Consider the following 16756-nt stretch of genomic DNA (forward strand, 5'->3'; position numbering starts at 1 on the left):
TAACTAGGCAAAAGCTGCCCCTCTTTTGCCAAGGCTGCCTTGGGTAGTTTGGTGTGGGGCTCGTTGTGGCTGTTCGCTGTGGCACTATTGATACTGTGGCGTTTTGCTGCACTACTGTGGCACTAATGAATTGCGGTTTGTTGGGATCTGTCAAATGTCTGATACGGCGCCTCTAGGCCCTATATAGTTATCTTGGTTTTTATGTGGTCTGGTGGTAAATTATGCTGTATTTTTTCCCGCAGGGTCTCTAGACTGGGGGATAAGTGACCACATGGTGTGATTTTCAATAATTTCATGTGAAAATGTAATAATCGACATTTATTTTCAAATACAAATTGTTATACACAGTTTTGAAAGCAACTTTCAAAAACAAAAACTCCAGAAAAATGCTATCCAATCCAAACAAATCTTAAACACCGAAACAAGCCTTATTGGCAGACCGGACAGCTTCCTTCTCGCCCTCACTCATGGCATCGGTGATCTCCCAAGGAGTGTTGCCTAGACCCATCGCACGTTGGCCCTCAGGGCTCAGCGTCGACCAATCCATAGCAACCTTGAAACCCGCCTCACCGGGTCCACCGGCACCAGGGAAATCCCACGGAGGCGAATAGGTCTGCGCAGCCTGGCGCTGCTTAAGAAGGTATTTCACATTCATGTCACACAGCGGGGTAGCAGGAATATACATAACACTGGAGTCCTGGGTGCCACGGTGCTCCTTGTCCACGGAGTGAAGAGAATCGCAGTGCCAGGCGACAAAGTCACCAGGCGCAACCTGCGGTACGGAAACCATAGTCGACTCGAGATCGAGATGCGGGTGCGTGACCGGGTTATACTCCTGGCAAGCTCCAGGTACGGAGCCGGGGAATGTAGCATCCAGGGCCGGTTTTGAGCTCTCGATGTCGAAGAAAGGACGCAGGATGGTGTACGCTGTGCTGTGGTTTATCATGGGACAGACGTGCAATGAGCCTTCACCGGGCTTGGTGTCCGACATAGATAGCCAAGCCTGGAAGAAGCGCAGCATGGAACATGCACCGGCACCGTTGTATAAGTCCATGTTGGCGTTCAGACGGTGTCGCGCATCCCATGCGTCGTACTGCTCCCACTTTCCTTCCAGGATCTTGGTGTAGACTCGGGAGTACTCGGGGTCTTCCCAGCGCTCGAGAGAACCGCCGTCGATGTGCGGTCCGAGGGTGAATTTTGAGTCGCCGGGGTCGCGGATGCGCAGACGGTCTGCGTAGGTGAGCGGGTTGGTTGTTGAGATCTTGCTGTTGGGGTCGGAAGAATGCCACAGTTGCTGGATGAAGCGCTGGGTGTTGAGTAGGCTCTCGTGGCCGCGAGCTTCGGCCTGCGATGGAGTCCAGTACAGCTCGTAAACAGCTGGGGAGTCAGCCGGGAAGGCCTTGACTCGCTCCTTGTTGGCGGCCACGTAGTCGCGGATCCGCTGCTTATACTCTAGAGCTTGGTCCCGAGGGATCACATTGCGGACGACCACGCTGCCTCGGTAGCGGATCTCTTTTAATGCGGTTTCAGACACCTTTCCAGAGATCACGTCAGAGTACTCAATTGAGGGAATGATCTAGTATGTATAAGTTAGGCTTTTGCTCGGTAATACGGGTTAATGTGCACATACGTCGCTGCCCTTTGCCTTGATCTTTTGCACTTCTTCATCCAAGCTAGGAAGCAACCGCCCCCAACTCTTTGTGATAGCATCTTTGTTCTTCTCGAAGACCTTTGCCTTCAGCTCCTGAAACCGTGTGGGGAGAGGTTCCGGCTTGTAGTCGGGCCTTAAACTGGGGAAGACCGATGAGATATCACCAGCGGCCTTGGTCGTCTGGGCCGATGTAGAAGCCGCTCGGACAGCGGATTTTGAGATAAACTTTGACAATGACATGGTTGAAACGAATTCACAAGTGTATATTTTAACATTGCGGGGATCTTCACCAGTGCTTTATATGTGTTTCGTGGGGAACACACCTTACATTAGTCGAAGCGGAAATCTCCCTTAAACGGTAGTCGTGCCGCTGTCGGAAAGAACGGTGTGCCAAGAAATTACCTTGTTAGGATATTTACCCGCCCAGTTGCTGCTGGCCATGACCAGCCCACAAAGAATCCATCATTTATGAGGCTAAAGATAGCAATAGTCTCGAGTGAGTTTTCTCGAAAGTCTGGCCGTTTGAGAACATCATTCGGGAACACGACAAGCCGGCATTTTTCAAGGCTTTCGGGATAGAAGATCTACATTGTGACGAAGCCTAACTACTATACAAATTAAAACACCACATGCCATACCACGACACCAACTGCGAGACTTGGTGTGAAGTTGCACTGAGTTCCTCGAAGGAGATGATTAACCGAGTACCGTAAGTGCTACTGTTTGACGGCTAGGACAGGGTAGAGCTACCAAAGGTCTAAATGTCTCGTAGAGCGTTCCTATGCTTGACAGGTATACTTCGTACCCACTCAAATAATTATATAGGGCAATCCACCTGGTTTTCCCCGGTTTTTCACTTCAAAAACTAAAGGCAAGAGTGCCGAGCCCTACCCTAATGCCCCATGGCCCATGGCCCCTTGCTAATCCGGAACTGCAGCATGTAGCGCTTTTCCATCGAACAATTCATACAGGTACCATCAAACCCCTCCCAGAGTTGTAATAGAGTAAGCCAATGCCAACAAGAGGGGAATCCTGTTAGATGACCTGATACCCAAGGGAAACGAGGAAATAGACTGCTATTGGACCTCGTTGTATAGGAATCTCGGCCATTACGCCGGCCTCGGTCCACCTTCCTCTCGCCCCAACGGGTAAATGCTCTTCTACCCCGCGAGATTTCAAAATGGATACGGAATGCGCTGCAAAGGACCCCGAGCATGTTCCACAGGGCCCATAGGCTGCATAAAAGAGCGCAGAATCCCCCTCATAGTGGAATCTGTAACCCATTAATCGTTAATACTCTAAACATGTCTCTCTCGGTCAAAGGAAGATCTGCCATTATAACTGGGGCCGGCTCCGGTATGTCTCCTGTATACTGCAGTATGAAACAGCCAGCTTACATTGTAGTCAGGTATCAACCTCAGTTTCGCCAAATTGCTAGTGGAAAACGGCTGCAATGTCCTAATCGCAGACCTAGCCTTGCGTCCCGAGGCGCAAGTGCTGGCCGATAAGCACAAGACCGGACCCGCACGAGTGGTCTTCCAACAGACTAATGTGATTGACTGGGTGCAGCTCGAGCGGATGTTCGAGGTTGCGGAGAAAGAGTTCGGCGAGATTGATATTGTTTGCCCGGGCGCGGGAGTCTACGAGCCGGTAAGACAAAGCACAACCCCAACAAAACTACAAGTGTAACTACAGCTGCAATAAATCTAGAACTGGAGCAACTTCTGGCGCCCGCCTCACTCAGCTGAAAGCAAGGACTCAGCCTCTGGCGGCCGATACGCTTTGATCGATATCAACATCACCCATCCGATCCGCACGACGCAGCTGGCGATTGCTCATTTCCTAAACAATCGTACCAGCGGCCGCCCGAAGCATATCGTCCATATCTCCAGCATTGCAGCCCAGAATTCGAATCTCGCAGCTCCGATTTACTGCGCCACGAAAGCCGCCGTCAACGGTTTTGTCCGGTCGCTCGCTAACCTCGACAAGCAGCTTGGCATCCGAGTCACGGCCGTGGCTCCCGGTGTGATCAAGACCCCGCTGTGGACTGATCATCCGGAGAAGATGAAAATGGTTGATGATAGTACTGATTCGTGGGTGACACCTGAAGAAGTGGCGGAGGTGATGTTGGCGCTTGTGCAGCAGGAACAAGTGGGCGAGATTATCGGGGATCGCTCGGGTCGTGGGCCGCAGTTTAAGGTGGAGGGAGGTACAGTTCTGGAAGTTTCAAAGACGGTGCGAGCTGTCGAGCAGTTCAATGATCCTGGCCCTGGTAATCGGCCTGGAAACACGGCGTCGGATCATCACACGGTCGAAGAAGAGAGTTATCAACTCATGTCGCAGAAAGGCTGGGGATTGTCGAAGACATAATTAGTATCATTTTATGGATTTAGGAATCCCAATGTTTCAAATAGTTGGCGCTTCAAGGATGTAGTTAGGTAATATGTAGGGGTGCCCAGATGCTTCCTGGGCTGGGCCAAGTGTTTTTTTATGTAACAGGGTCCCGAAGAAGAGCCGGTCATGTGTCATCCCGATAAGGCTTTCAACTGGCCACGATACTTTTCCTCCATATTCCTCCCTTTTTCCGTTTTCCAGTGTTTAAACTAAATTACCCTCTCTCTCTATCTCTCTCTTTTGGTTTGATCTCGGCCCCGCTGGTAGCGGCCGTTAATTATGTGTTGCGCGCCTATCTACGACCGATAACCGCATTTCCGCAAACAGATAACAGATATTAAAATGGAGGAGGCCGCTCTCGTTGGTCCATCTGGATCCCAGAATGCATTGCGGAGGTAAGCTAGAACACAAAGTCTGGATGATGGCTGTAGCTAATTAAGATTCCATCAGGCGTGGAGGCCGTGGAAGACCAGGAGATGTCGTGGGTGAGGCCAGTTGGGCCAGCAGTGTGATCAACCTGGTCAATACCAGTAAGTGCAAGGAAATACACAAGGAGGGTGTTTCGGATTCTGATACAATTTCTCACTCTAGTCATCGGTGCCGGTGTGCTTGCGATGCCCCTAGCCATCTCCCGCATGGGAATTGTCCTCGGCGTCGGCGTGGTTCTGTGGTCTGCAGTCACCGCAGGATTCGGCCTCTACCTGCAATCACTATGCGCGCAATACCTAGATCGTGGAAGCGCCTCATTCTTTGCGCTATCACAGTTGACATACCCCAACGCGGCCGTCGTCTTTGACGCTGCGATTGCGATCAAGTGTTTCGGAGTCGGCGTGAGCTATCTCATCATCATTGGAGATCTCATGCCGGGGGTAGTACAAGGCTTTGTTGGCAGCGAGCCAGGATATGACTTCCTGGTGGACCGCCATTTTTGGGTTACGGCTTTTATGTGAGTCGCTTTGTGAAATGTGGCGAATCGAGAGCGAAGTGCTGACCGTTTGAGTTTAGGTTGATCGTGATTCCTATTTCCTACTTGCGCCGGTTGGATTCTTTGAAGTATACCAGTATTGCGGCCTTGATGTCCATGGCCTATTTGGTTGTCCTGGTTGTGTATAAATTTGTCCAGGGAGACACAATGGAAGATCGGGGCCCGATTCGCGTGGGCCATTGGGCCGGCGCGGTTCCGACTCTCAGCAGTCTGCCAGTTATTGTCTTTGCATTTACTTGCCATCAAAACGTACGTTTTCAAGTTACGACCCTTGGATTCTTTTCTAACAAGCATTCCAGATGTTCTCCATCCTCAACGAAATCGGCAATAACAGCCACTTCCGCACGACTGCCGTTGTTTTCGCGAGCGCCGGTAGCGCAGCTGCAACATACATCCTCGTTGCCATCACCGGATACTTATCCTTCGGCAACAGTGTAGGCGGCAATATCATCGGCATGTACCCACCCGGCGTGTATGCAACGATCGGCCGCGCTGCAATCGTCATGCTAGTAGTCTTCTCTTATCCACTTCAATGCCACCCATGCCGAGCCTCAGTCGATGCTGTCCTAAGATGGCGCCCCAGACAACAAGTCCATGGCACAGAGAGTTCTCCAAACCGGCACCCACTGCTTGGCCCACGCGGAAACCGTACCCCGGAGCCAATGAGCGATCTTCGCTTCTCCATTATCACAACCACCATCTTGATCCTGAGCTACCTAGTTGCTATGACCGTGTCTTCCCTCGAATCCGTGTTGGCATACGTCGGGAGCACTGGCAGCACAAGCATCAGCTTCATTCTCCCGGGCTTGTTCTACTACAAAATCTCCTCGCCCGACTCACCTACCCACCAGGTCTTAATGAAAGAGGACGATGAGGCGGAGGATGATCTTTTCGATGATGACGAATGTGACGACGACGAGGGTTCCCTCGCTCGGTCGTTGACCGAGAGTGGCCTTTTGCCCCGTGGCAGCCGCTGGCGCAAGCTACTGCTTCGCCGACTCAGCCTGGCGTTAGCTCTCTACGGCTTCCTTGTTATGGTTGTGTGTCTGATTACGAACACCTTTTTCAAAGTCTCGCATTAATAGGCTCCTTTATCTCTGCATGAAAGTTATCTTTCCCCCTCTTGTCGGCTTGGACCTGATCTTTCCATGATGTTTGGGCCTGCCATATACCGTCCAAGGAACCTTGTTCCTTTGATTTTCTTGCCTGTTCATCAGGCTCATTTCCCTTCGCATATTCTTTCCCCTTGACGCGTTACTTTAGATGTTCGCTGCTGTGTGTTTATCCTATTGGATATTGCTCTTCGCAAAGTTTAAATTTCATTTGATTCGGGTTGTTCATGCTGGGCGTTTGGAGAATTGTATCTATTTGACTCAGTTGCTTAATCTTCATATCGGCTGGATGCTAATTTATGCGGGTTTACCATGACCAGTTGTTTTGTTTGGGTAAGGAAAGAAGAGAGATAGGATTCAAGGTAAACGTATAATGAATAGACTTGTAGAAGTTCAAGATATGAATGAAGAAAAGTGCACAGTAGAAAGCGATTCAAGCAAGTCCAGATGTAAATCAGAAAAACCCTCATCCGAAACCAGTTCCGAGAAACACCAAAACCCAAGATTGTTTGTTCGGCAATTGCCCTCTGATCCATAACCTACTAAAAGCAGGCCATTCAAGGAAGATTGTACGTATCTCTTCTCAGCTCTCGGCCAGTTCAACGCGCAGTTAATTATTGTTGTTAGCACCGTTCAGAATCCGCAGAATAGACATGAACAAGTTAAGCACATCGAGATAAAGCGAGATCGAAGCAGCGATCTCCTCCTCAACATGATAGTGTCGCATAACCAGCTGCGTATCGACGAGAATATAACCCGAGAAGATGAGCGCACCAAGTACACCATATACGATCTCGATGGTGCTGTTGAACGGGATGAACATAGCCACGAACCCGAACAGAATCATGAACCACAATGCACCGAACAGGTATGGCATCCAATCGGTGAAATCGTACTTGGTCTGGCATGCGAAGAGTGTCAAGGCGACGAAGATTCCAAGCGTCAGTGCGAGCGCTTGTACAACTACTCTCGCGTCATAAAAAGATGTAGCCACACTGATTGAGTATGCTTCGAGGATGGTGAAACCTGATAGGAAGAGGAGGTTTGCCGGGTATGACTTGCGCTTCCAGAATGTTGCTAGCATGAAGCCCAGAGCGCCGAAGACGGAGATTATCATCAACCAGAAGTTAGACTGGATCCAGATGCGGTAGGAATCGTTGAAGAAGGAGATCGAGCTGAGGATCGTTGTGAGGAGGAGTTGGGCCGTTCTGGATGGGATGTGTTAGTAGGGGGGCTGTAGAATCGATGCGCTTGCGTCTGCGTTTGTGAATCGTGTTGGACTTACAGAATGGAGTATACTTTCCGAACGAATTGCATTCGGATGTCAATCGTGCCTTCGGCAACGGTGCCTCCGAACTATGTTTGTCAGTTTTCATCTTTCTAGCCCGGCGCAAATCCTCCAAATGACGTAATACATACCTTGAAATCATCTGGCAGATTGTCGTTCTCGCTGCGAGGCGCTGGTTCTGCTGGCTGCGCGGTAGCCTGATAGGAGGGAGGCGCCTGAGAGTAGGACGGGTCGTCTAAGGAGTCCCGCTGAGGAGCGGGCTCATATCTGGTATTTGCAGCCATGGCGGTAGGTTGAGATACTTCTAGTCTCTCTGCACTGGTGTTGATCGTTGGAATGAATCGACAAAAAGAGATGAGGAAGTCTGGAGGTGGAGCCCCGAGTGATGTGACGGGTCACGTGTGATAAGCCAAATATGGGGCCAGCTGCTGCTTATGTATACACTTTTGTGGGGCCGATGGACCTCGTGAGTCCCCAGTTACACATGGAAAAATTAGCTGTACGTTCTCATATTTCTAGCTATAAAAGTGAGGAGAAAGTATTTTGAAAAACTACATCTGAAAAGAACATTAGAGGCGACTATCAAAGGGATTAGAGCAAAAACTAGCAAAAAATGCATGAAAAGGCCACATAAATCGCCGACTATTCTTGTGAATATATAACGAGGATGGATGATATATTTTCGGATTGAGATAATTGTAAGAAAACAACCACAAAAGCTGGCGAGATAAGAAGGAAATCAGTGCAGATAGCTTCGTCAGAAATATCAACTAGAAAAGCACTCGAAAGCGCCACCATGATGATGAGATGCTTCGATCTCAGTTGTTCATGGGCGAACACCGTTTGGTGGCCGACAAGGTACGATCCATAATCTCCCGTATGAATCGTTCTCGTGAAGGAAGAGAGTATTTTGAGGATTGAGATATTCATCGCTGGTTGGTTTCTGAATGGGCCAGAAAGCCCGGGTTCTTGGTCCTCTGTCACTAATTCGATATGGTTGGCGGCCTAGAGCTCCGAGATATCGTTGTGAGGGTATTTTGCGTAGCTTGGCGAAGGCGCTTTTGACCAGGTTACAGATTTTAGACTTTTGATGCAGAATATTCCCATGTATAACCTGTGACGAGAACTAAACGTCCAAACTATACAAAGCGAAGGTCCAGAGCATAGGTCTTAAAATTGAGCAAGATTAATATTGAATTATATGATATTTCTAACACACTTTAAATATACATAAGTATTTCTAATGCACCCGTTTCAAACATAGCAGCAGATAAGACTGCCACTGAACTCTAGACCCAACCGATCTATGAAGAATTTGAGTTATCCGCACAGGACCAAGCAGCCGAACCACCGTTCGCCGCGTAGCTGTCCATAATGCTGACAACAGATCCATATGTACCAGCGATCATCATGAAAGTACCAATAACGACAACGAAGACACTCCAGCAAACCATGGCCATCCATCTCGGTGATCGGTGGACCTTGCCCTTGCTCCAGTTATCGTACAGCCACATGCAGCCCATGGGCTGGAAACACATGAATGTGCCAAGCAAAGCACCGATAAGCGAGACGAGACTGTCGAAGACGGGAATGGCGCTTGCGATGATGTAGGAAATCAGACCGACACCTGTGGTGCAGCCAATCCAGGATCCCCAGTGCACCATGCTGTTGGAGGTGAGATGCTTGGAGCCTCTGAGGGCGCGGACGAAGATGAACTTGGCGGGTAGCTGTGGCTGTGTCAGTTCATAATCGATATAGATAAAAAAGATCTGAGGAATTTAAGAGAAGAAGCGCTTACATGAACGAACAACATCACGGTGACCAAAAGACCTGGAATAGCAAAGCCATAGCTGATCTTCTTCACAGTGGGACCAGCGGAGCCAAGAGCAGGCGAGGCAACATAAGAACCACAGAAGTAGTAGACCACAACACCGATGGTAATGTAGACAGCAGTCACGCCGCCTTGGCAGATGACCAACGAGCGAGTATAGTATTTGGGGTCGCGCATCTCCGATACGATAGAGAAGAATGCGGGTGTACCGGCGTAGGCAAAGACCATGGAGGCCACGGCAGAGATGGCTTCACTGAATGAGGGATTGGCAACGATCTTGTAATCAGATACCCAGGTTCCACCTTGTGGGGCCAAGTCTGGGCGATCCTGAACGCCGACGGCGATGGTGACAATGAAGACTATAGTACAAGTTGGGTTAGGGCTATGGTAGATCCCGTGACGTCGGGAAAAACTTACTTGCGACCAGAATGCAAACCAGTCCAATCCACGCGAGCCAACTAATTTTTCCGAGAGTGCGAATACTGGCGAAGGTAATTCCTCCGATGGCTGCAACGGCAACATAGACGGCTGTGCATGTGGCATGGCTCGAGACGGCGTTGAGGGCGATCGAAAGACCGAGCATTCCTGAGCCAGCGACGAAAATCCAATCTAGTGGGTGAGTTAGCAGTGAATCTCCAATTTTTATAATTGTATAGACCTACAGAGGCAGAATACAAAGCCGAAAACCTCACGACCGATCACACCAAACATCAAGAAACCTGCATCGTCGATACCATAGACTGAACGATGGTTGAGCTTGAATACACCGACCATATAGTCGGACCATGTTGTTATGATTGCAACGATGAGTAGGCAGATGATGCCTGGGATGAGGCCTAACGTATCAAAAGCAGCTGGGATAGAAAGGACACCAAGGCCAATCTGACTCTTCATCATGAGGATCACTGTTCCTGCCCATCCTACCTAAAAAGGTGTTAGTTTGGATCGTTAATTGGACTTTTTTATGGAGAACAAAAAAGTAAAAAAGAGAAGAGAAGAGCAGAAACATACATTTCGATAGTTGGGGCCGGATTCTGTGATCTCTCCAAACACATCATCGTGATTTTGAACGGGATGGTGGAGATCACTGTTCTCAGATGGAGTGAGACCCTCGAGGTCTTTTTCTTTTTTCATATCCATCATATTGGAGACTGGAGAATGTAAGGCGGATACAAAAAAAAAAACTGGGTCTTGGAGCATGTGGATGTCGCGCCACTTATAACTCCCTCCTCAGACCAGCGGCTGCCTGACGGATGGGGCGCCCAGAGAACAGATAAGGGTTAGACAATTGGAGTCAATGCAGTAAATGCTGGGTGGTCTAACAAGACCCGAATGTGGATACTGCGTATATTCGCTCACCTTACAATGGAATCATACGCTAACCCGGTTTCAAAACTCAAGCGCAGATCCGCCGAAAAACTGGGAAATAATAAATATCCTTGCACTATGACCGGCCCGCTGTATGACGACAAGTACGTGGAGACCATGTGGAGTAGAAATGTATGGGATGTTGCTCCATAATTCCATGACTACCCCATGGGGAGACGCGGAGAAGTTCAAATTGTGCAACCTTAACTAAACTACATTACGCCCACAAAAACGCCTCCGGACGCTTCCGGACTCCCCGGTCACATCGAGATGAAAAAAATAGTGCATCTTTTTTACATATAGGTGAGCAACGATCTTTATCAATGTTATCAGATGTTATCTCTCAATCTGATACAAAAGTCTATTTCCCGATAGAGAATATTATCAAATCCAGATAAGCTGAATTGGAAGTATCGACGTCACCGTACCATTTGAGGGGTTTAAGGGGGGGGGGGAAAAAAAGGGAAAATAGAAAAAAACAGGGGGCTTAGGTGGCTTAGGTGGCATTTTCCAGTGGCTAAGCATCTGACAACCGGTTCCTATCCCGTGAGGCATTTGCTTAGACCGGGTGCCGCAGCCGGTCACCGCTCACGTGTATATTGTACTTTGTACAGAGCACAGATATCATAATCCTATTATATCTCATGTATCACTTCTTTAAGCATTGGCTGGGTGTACAAATGTGTAGTTTGGCCCCTTTGGGTACGCGAGTGATCGTCGCAGCCCGGAACACCGAAATAGGAATCTGCCAACTGCGAGCCGAGAATGTACTACATATATGAACAGGATCAGACCGACTGTCCTACATGCGCCCTGTTAAAATCTGAAGCTACGCTGTACGGAGACTCCGTAGACTAAATTTGTAATACGAGCCCTATCCACTCCAGGGTTGCATTCTTTTGCTTGAATCGGCATATGGAGTCGAAGCTGAAACGTTGAGCAACAGTACCTTTTACGTAGATAGGACCCTAAGACTAGTTTGCCCGGTATGATCCACTTCTAGTATTATGTACTGTCAATCGCATCCTGTATCTCTTGCCGTTCACGATAGTCTCGAACCTTGTCGGTTCATGCGCGATTTTCCTCTCGGAGATGTTCTAGAAGAGTCCGTAAGAGCATGCAAGATCGATGCATGGAGCTGCCTTCTAGAAACAATCCTGCCAGGAAAGCCCTAACATGGGTGTTCTAACAGGGGTATCCTAACAGGGGTGTCCTACGCCAAGACAGCAAAGTGAGATTAACCGCTCTAGGTAGGTCCTAGCATTATTGATAGGATGTCATCTATTACGAAAATATATTGCTGGGCTGGGAAACTAGACCAATGGCAAAAGCAAGCCCCGCTGGGTTGATCTTGCTTCTCTTTACTCTCCCATTTTCGCAGCGTGATTATTTTCCGCAACTCACTCCTTACATATCCAGAAGATGTCAAATCGGCGTGCTTTCATCGCATACCAATCACGGCCATCGCTTCGATACTCTACTCTCCCATTGAGGCAGCGTTTTGGTAGCACTGCTACCATGAGGTGCTGCAAGCAAGGGGTACACCATAATACACGGGCCCGCTGGCATACACCGCAAGCCCAGTCTCAATGTTCACCATGAAGACAAGAGACTTGCCACACAGGATTTAGATACACCCGACGCTGGCCAATGAGAGATATTTGGGTTTAGGTTCACCGCGCTGGATCTAGCGCGGAGACAACTTCCCAGATGGGAACTTTTGGGGAGTGTTGCACAATCAAAGGTCTCGACTCCGTACGAAGCGAAAAACTGTTGCATTCATTCGGTATGTAGTGGAACGGGGAGAGATAAGAGAAAAGGGAGAGAGAGAGAGAGAGATCTAAGATGCCAGGTTGTCAAGACCAAATTGGTGGCCTGAGGCCACAAAACAGTCCTAGCCTTCGGCCAAAACATACGACCGCAGTTCCCCTCACGAAATTTCCCCTCACGAAATTTCCCCTCAATAGCCAGGCACCTTACTGCTCACATCTCCCGGGGTTGCTCCTATCTCAGATACCCCACCCGGTAATCGTATGAGGCTGGTGGCTCGGCCATGGAAGAGGAAGGAGTGCGGATCCTCTTCCGAAACAACTACGACTCGGGCCAGGTATCCGTTGGGGGTATTTTGTAACATGTTTGATTGTGAGGAAAGCTGGAAACTAATATTAATATATTAATATTTATAGCAAGATAAGACGTATATGCAAGATACTAAAGATATCTATAGTTTCACACCACAAACAAAGCGACGCCCCCGACGATGCAGATAGATAATATCCCCCGTCATTGGCACTGGCAATTGACAATACCCATTGAAACCTACTCAACAATCCTCCCCATTGTGTCCCTGCGCTCTGAGCCCGGTCTCGACCGTTGACCCTCAGCCACCGACTTCGAATCCTCATCCGTGCTCAGATCCGCCTCGTCGTCTTCGTCCGTGCTGTCGTCTGCGCGGTGCGCCATATCCCGTCCCACACTCGCGCTGGATAGGAAATTTGGTGGACGTCTTCGCTCGAAATCCTGGGCGTGGGCTGAGGCCATGATCGTGCCGACCCGGCCAATAGTAAGCGAGGGGCGGCGGTGGCGAGCGCGCATGCTGGACATGGACGGGGTGCCGTGCTCGACATCACCGGGCGACATGAAGGGTGTTGAGACGTGCTGGTGCTGCTGGTCTTCGAGTGGGAAGTCTTCCGCTGAGCCGTCGAGGGGCGCAGCCGCCGGGGAGGGGACGTCGTAGGGGAGAGGGACATCACGGGAAGCACGGAAGAGGAGGACGTTTGTGCAGTGCTCGTTTTCGACGCGGAAGATGGACCAGACGCCGCGACGGCAGACTTCTGAAAAGGAGACCATGAAGCTAAGTAGGGCGGACTGCTGGATGTTTGAGATAAATATTGCGTAGAAGATCCAGTTGAAACGGACGACCACGTCAAGTAGCATTGCGGCGTAGTATACCCATACGCGACGGAAGGCAAGGACTTCGCGGAGCATTGGGTTCTTCGCGTATGGGTTACCCAGACTCCAGTCCATGATTAGGTCCCATACTGAGGTGTAGACAGCGTTGAGGAGGGCGAAGGTGATGAACGCGGCTTGGAACCGCGTGTGGAGGTTGATCCGGTACATGCTGAGAGTGGCATAATAGAGGACGCCAAATATGTACTTGCCCAAGTTCAGGAGATGGGGGAATGCGTTCTTCGTGTCTAGGTATCGGCGAATACACTGGAAAGCTCGCCAGACAGAGGGAAGGCATTGGAAGAAGCCCAAGAGCCGAGAGTGGGAGGAGTTGCACTTGGGAGGGTAGCCCCAGTACGAGGCATATAGACAGAAGAAGAGCTCGATGTTTCCCATGGCGTATGTCTGAGAACAGTACATGTCGCCGAGGAAGAAATCACGAAACTCGACTGGGTAGATTCCGGCAAGCAAAAGGCGCCACTAGATCGGTTAGATATGCTAGGTCGACATCTGATGCTATATCAACTCACATTCGAAAAAGCAAACCACTTGCGGCTCCTGTGGTAGAGGACACGAGCCGGCAAGAAGATAATTACGATCGTCAAGCCAATAAGGATGACAGGCCAGTAGATATACATGTTGTTGTACCATGAGAAGTTGAGCCACATGAACAGGCCCATCAAAAACAAGAAGAAAGCAGGGATCTGTACTTGTCAGAATGAATTACCAAAGCTCGCGAAATAGTACATACCTCCAGCAACTGACGCCACTCCAGGGTGTGTCTGGTATCATATTCGAAAACGAATGCGTGATTGATCTTCGACTTTGTCCAGATCATACAATCTAAGCAGAAGAGCAAGACGTGGAAGACGATGAGGAAATACCCACCATATATCTGCTCAATTGGTCAATGCGGTTACACAACAGATGAAAGAGCAAAAAACCGACCTGGAGGAGATAACTGGTCCGAATTTTTTCAGCGTCCTCACCCGAACGAAGGGTTACCGAAGCATCAACCAAGGCCTTGACGGAAAACAGAGTTCCACCCATCAGCAAGAGACCGGAGCGGAAAGTATTCGGTGAGTAATCATCAGATTTATTGATTGTGTGACGGAGTTTGGAGATAGCGGTTTTGCGATTACCGCGCTCAAAATAACGGGAATATAAGTCTTCGACCGCCACCATCAAGCTCTCTATCACTTCACTCTGCACGAAGGACGCTTTGTTGACCTTTTCAGACATATACCGAAGCGGCGGGCGGGCATTAACCGCTTTGTCATATTTCTTGTTAATCTTCCGGAAAGCCGTTCGATTCAAATAAGCGTATCCCTTGAGAAGTTCCACTCCGCGGTAGAACTCCTGCAATGCATGCTTGAGCTTGCGCTTAGCGGAGCGATATGGGACTTCGTTACTTTGTGGATCTTGCCGCCGCATAAAGTCTCTCCGGTTGGCGATGAAGTCGCGATCTTGGGGGTGCATGCCAGGAGTCGCCATCTGCGCCAGTGCTTCCGTGTTCTTGCCGAAACGATTCTTCCCCACAAATGTATCCTTGAGTCGAGCACTATTGATTTTTGTGAATCCATTTGGCCGTTGCTGTGTGTGGGGGTTATCAGTTTTGACGGCTCTCTTAGCAGCCAGGACCTCTTGGATGCGCTGGTCTCGCATAATATGTAATTGCTGGCGAAGGACCCGCAATTTCTCGGTGGCCTCTTGTTCTTTCATCACATAGAACGAATCGATCTTGTTCAACTCGCTATCCAAGAACTCGAAAAACTCGTCTTGGCGTTTATCAAACTCGGCGCCAGCGCCAGAATCAAACTGTTGTCGTCTCCCGCCAGGCTCTCCCTCCGCTGTAAATACACGCCGCAGAAGTTGTGATGTCCGGTTGCCCGACGTCACCTTTGTCAAGGCGTCACCCATCTGACTTTGATAGCTCGCCCGTTGGTCTAATTGGGGTCTCTGGGCCGGCAAGGGTTCTGAAATCGGATGAGAGGGTGAGACGTTCACTATACCACGGCGCTCCATAACCGGCGAAGGTGTCCGTATGTGTCTGGGTCTGTCTCCAGTATCCTCGTGTGGCAGATACTCCTCGTCTGGGTCAAGTGCCGGGTCCGGAAGTTCGAAGGAGGCTACATCTGAACTCGCGGGATAGTGTTGTGCTGGAGGTGTTGCGAGTATGCTTCCATAACTACCAACATTTTCAGAGAAGCGCGATCCTGGCGTGCGAAGCGGTTGTCGCTCGGTTCTGGGCACCGGCGTGGAGCGAGGCATTGATGGCGAGTTGGCGCCATTTCGCTGTGGTGTCGATGGGAAATTATCTGCTGCCGCATCGAGCTGTTTATCGGTATTGGAGGGCGTGAGAGCAGAGTGCGATGTGCCGCGACTTTGCGGGGTGGGAGTAGGATATCGATTGGACGAGACATGAGGGCTGCGGTGTGCTTTCTGGAGGGCCCGAGTGATAGCCTTGACTTTTTTTTTGCCGGTCTAGATACATCCAGGTAAGCGCAATTGTAACACAATAAATGTGGTGACCACGGCCTACCTTGTAGTCGAGATACTTTGCCCGCCATTCAGGAACGAGTTCCTGTTCTAGCTCTCTGCGGATTGAGTCAGCCACTGGAATGTCGCACACTGCCACCGTCACGGGGGTACAAACTTGGCAAATTTCATCCTGAACAACGAACCACCGTCATTTCATATGGTTTTAGACCTGGAAGTGCCGGATTCGATACACAAGTGCGAGGGGTCGAAAAGCTTGAGCGAAAATAAATCAAAGCTCAAAGCCCTGAGGAGGTATAGGGAAGGACGAACAGTGTCGGAAAGAAGAATCTCGAAGAAAAATAAATAGAAATTCCGCGACGATATATAAGACTCGAGAATCTCCCAGAGAGACTGCAACGCCGCAAAACTCTTTAGCTGACCCTATACTTTTAGCACGTGTATGAGCTCATCAGGTTTTGACGCCTGGATTGTCAGGCCATAAACCCACTATCGGTCATCCTTGTACTTTTATTGGCTGGGATAGGATCTGACCCCACAAGGCCAGATTCCTACTAAAGTTAGGGGAATCTAAGAACTGGAGATATCCTCATTTCCATACTCCAGGCCCGATCCAATATTCAGCCTTGCAGCGGTCCTGCAATAAATTTCTATATATTACAAAAAGCAAACATCCAAG

The 16756-nt window shown here is 49.6% G+C and overlaps 6 protein-coding genes across 6 annotated transcripts; 2 read left to right on the forward strand and 4 right to left on the reverse strand.

Moving 5' to 3' along the window:
• Positions 1-409: 409 nt before the first annotated feature.
• Positions 410-1891, reverse strand: N7447_002937 (DUF1479 domain-containing protein; the record flags this gene model as incomplete). Its single annotated transcript, XM_057227212.1, has 2 exons — positions 410-1576; positions 1631-1891. The coding sequence occupies 2 exons, from the start codon at positions 1889-1891 to the stop codon at positions 410-412; spliced, it is 1428 nt and encodes a 475-aa protein (XP_057091228.1).
• A 1064-nt stretch (positions 1892-2955) lies between these two features.
• Positions 2956-4021, forward strand: N7447_002938 (uncharacterized protein; the record flags this gene model as incomplete). The annotated part of the gene is made up of 3 exons (XM_057227213.1): positions 2956-3007; positions 3060-3301; positions 3362-4021. 3 exons carry the CDS (start codon positions 2956-2958, stop codon positions 4019-4021), a joined length of 954 nt encoding a protein of 317 aa, XP_057091229.1.
• Positions 4022-4387: 366 nt separating this feature from the next.
• On the forward strand, positions 4388-6112 carry N7447_002939 (uncharacterized protein; the record flags this gene model as incomplete). The annotated part of the gene is made up of 5 exons (XM_057227214.1): positions 4388-4440; positions 4496-4575; positions 4637-4991; positions 5051-5279; positions 5330-6112. 5 exons carry the CDS (start codon positions 4388-4390, stop codon positions 6110-6112), a joined length of 1500 nt encoding a protein of 499 aa, XP_057091230.1.
• A 640-nt stretch (positions 6113-6752) lies between these two features.
• Positions 6753-7714, reverse strand: N7447_002940 (Bax inhibitor-1 family protein; the record flags this gene model as incomplete). Its single annotated transcript, XM_057227215.1, has 3 exons — positions 6753-7350; positions 7428-7498; positions 7562-7714. The coding sequence occupies 3 exons, from the start codon at positions 7712-7714 to the stop codon at positions 6753-6755; spliced, it is 822 nt and encodes a 273-aa protein (XP_057091231.1).
• A 1020-nt stretch (positions 7715-8734) lies between these two features.
• Positions 8735-10404, reverse strand: N7447_002941 (uncharacterized protein; the record flags this gene model as incomplete). The annotated part of the gene is made up of 5 exons (XM_057227216.1): positions 8735-9157; positions 9229-9620; positions 9679-9870; positions 9924-10185; positions 10273-10404. The coding sequence occupies 5 exons, from the start codon at positions 10402-10404 to the stop codon at positions 8735-8737; spliced, it is 1401 nt and encodes a 466-aa protein (XP_057091232.1).
• Positions 10405-12948: 2544 nt separating this feature from the next.
• N7447_002942 (SPX and EXS domain-containing protein) lies at positions 12949-16248 on the reverse strand (the record flags this gene model as incomplete). The annotated part of the gene is made up of 6 exons (XM_057227217.1): positions 12949-14058; positions 14109-14282; positions 14330-14473; positions 14527-16062; positions 16121-16175; positions 16235-16248. The coding sequence occupies 6 exons, from the start codon at positions 16246-16248 to the stop codon at positions 12949-12951; spliced, it is 3033 nt and encodes a 1010-aa protein (XP_057091233.1).
• Between the last annotated feature and the right edge of the window lie 508 nt (positions 16249-16756).

This window comes from Penicillium robsamsonii (genome assembly GCF_028829455.1).
Source record: "Penicillium robsamsonii strain IBT 29466 chromosome Unknown utg000001l_segment0_segment0, whole genome shotgun sequence".
NCBI classification, from domain to species: Eukaryota; Fungi; Ascomycota; class Eurotiomycetes; order Eurotiales; family Aspergillaceae; genus Penicillium; species Penicillium robsamsonii.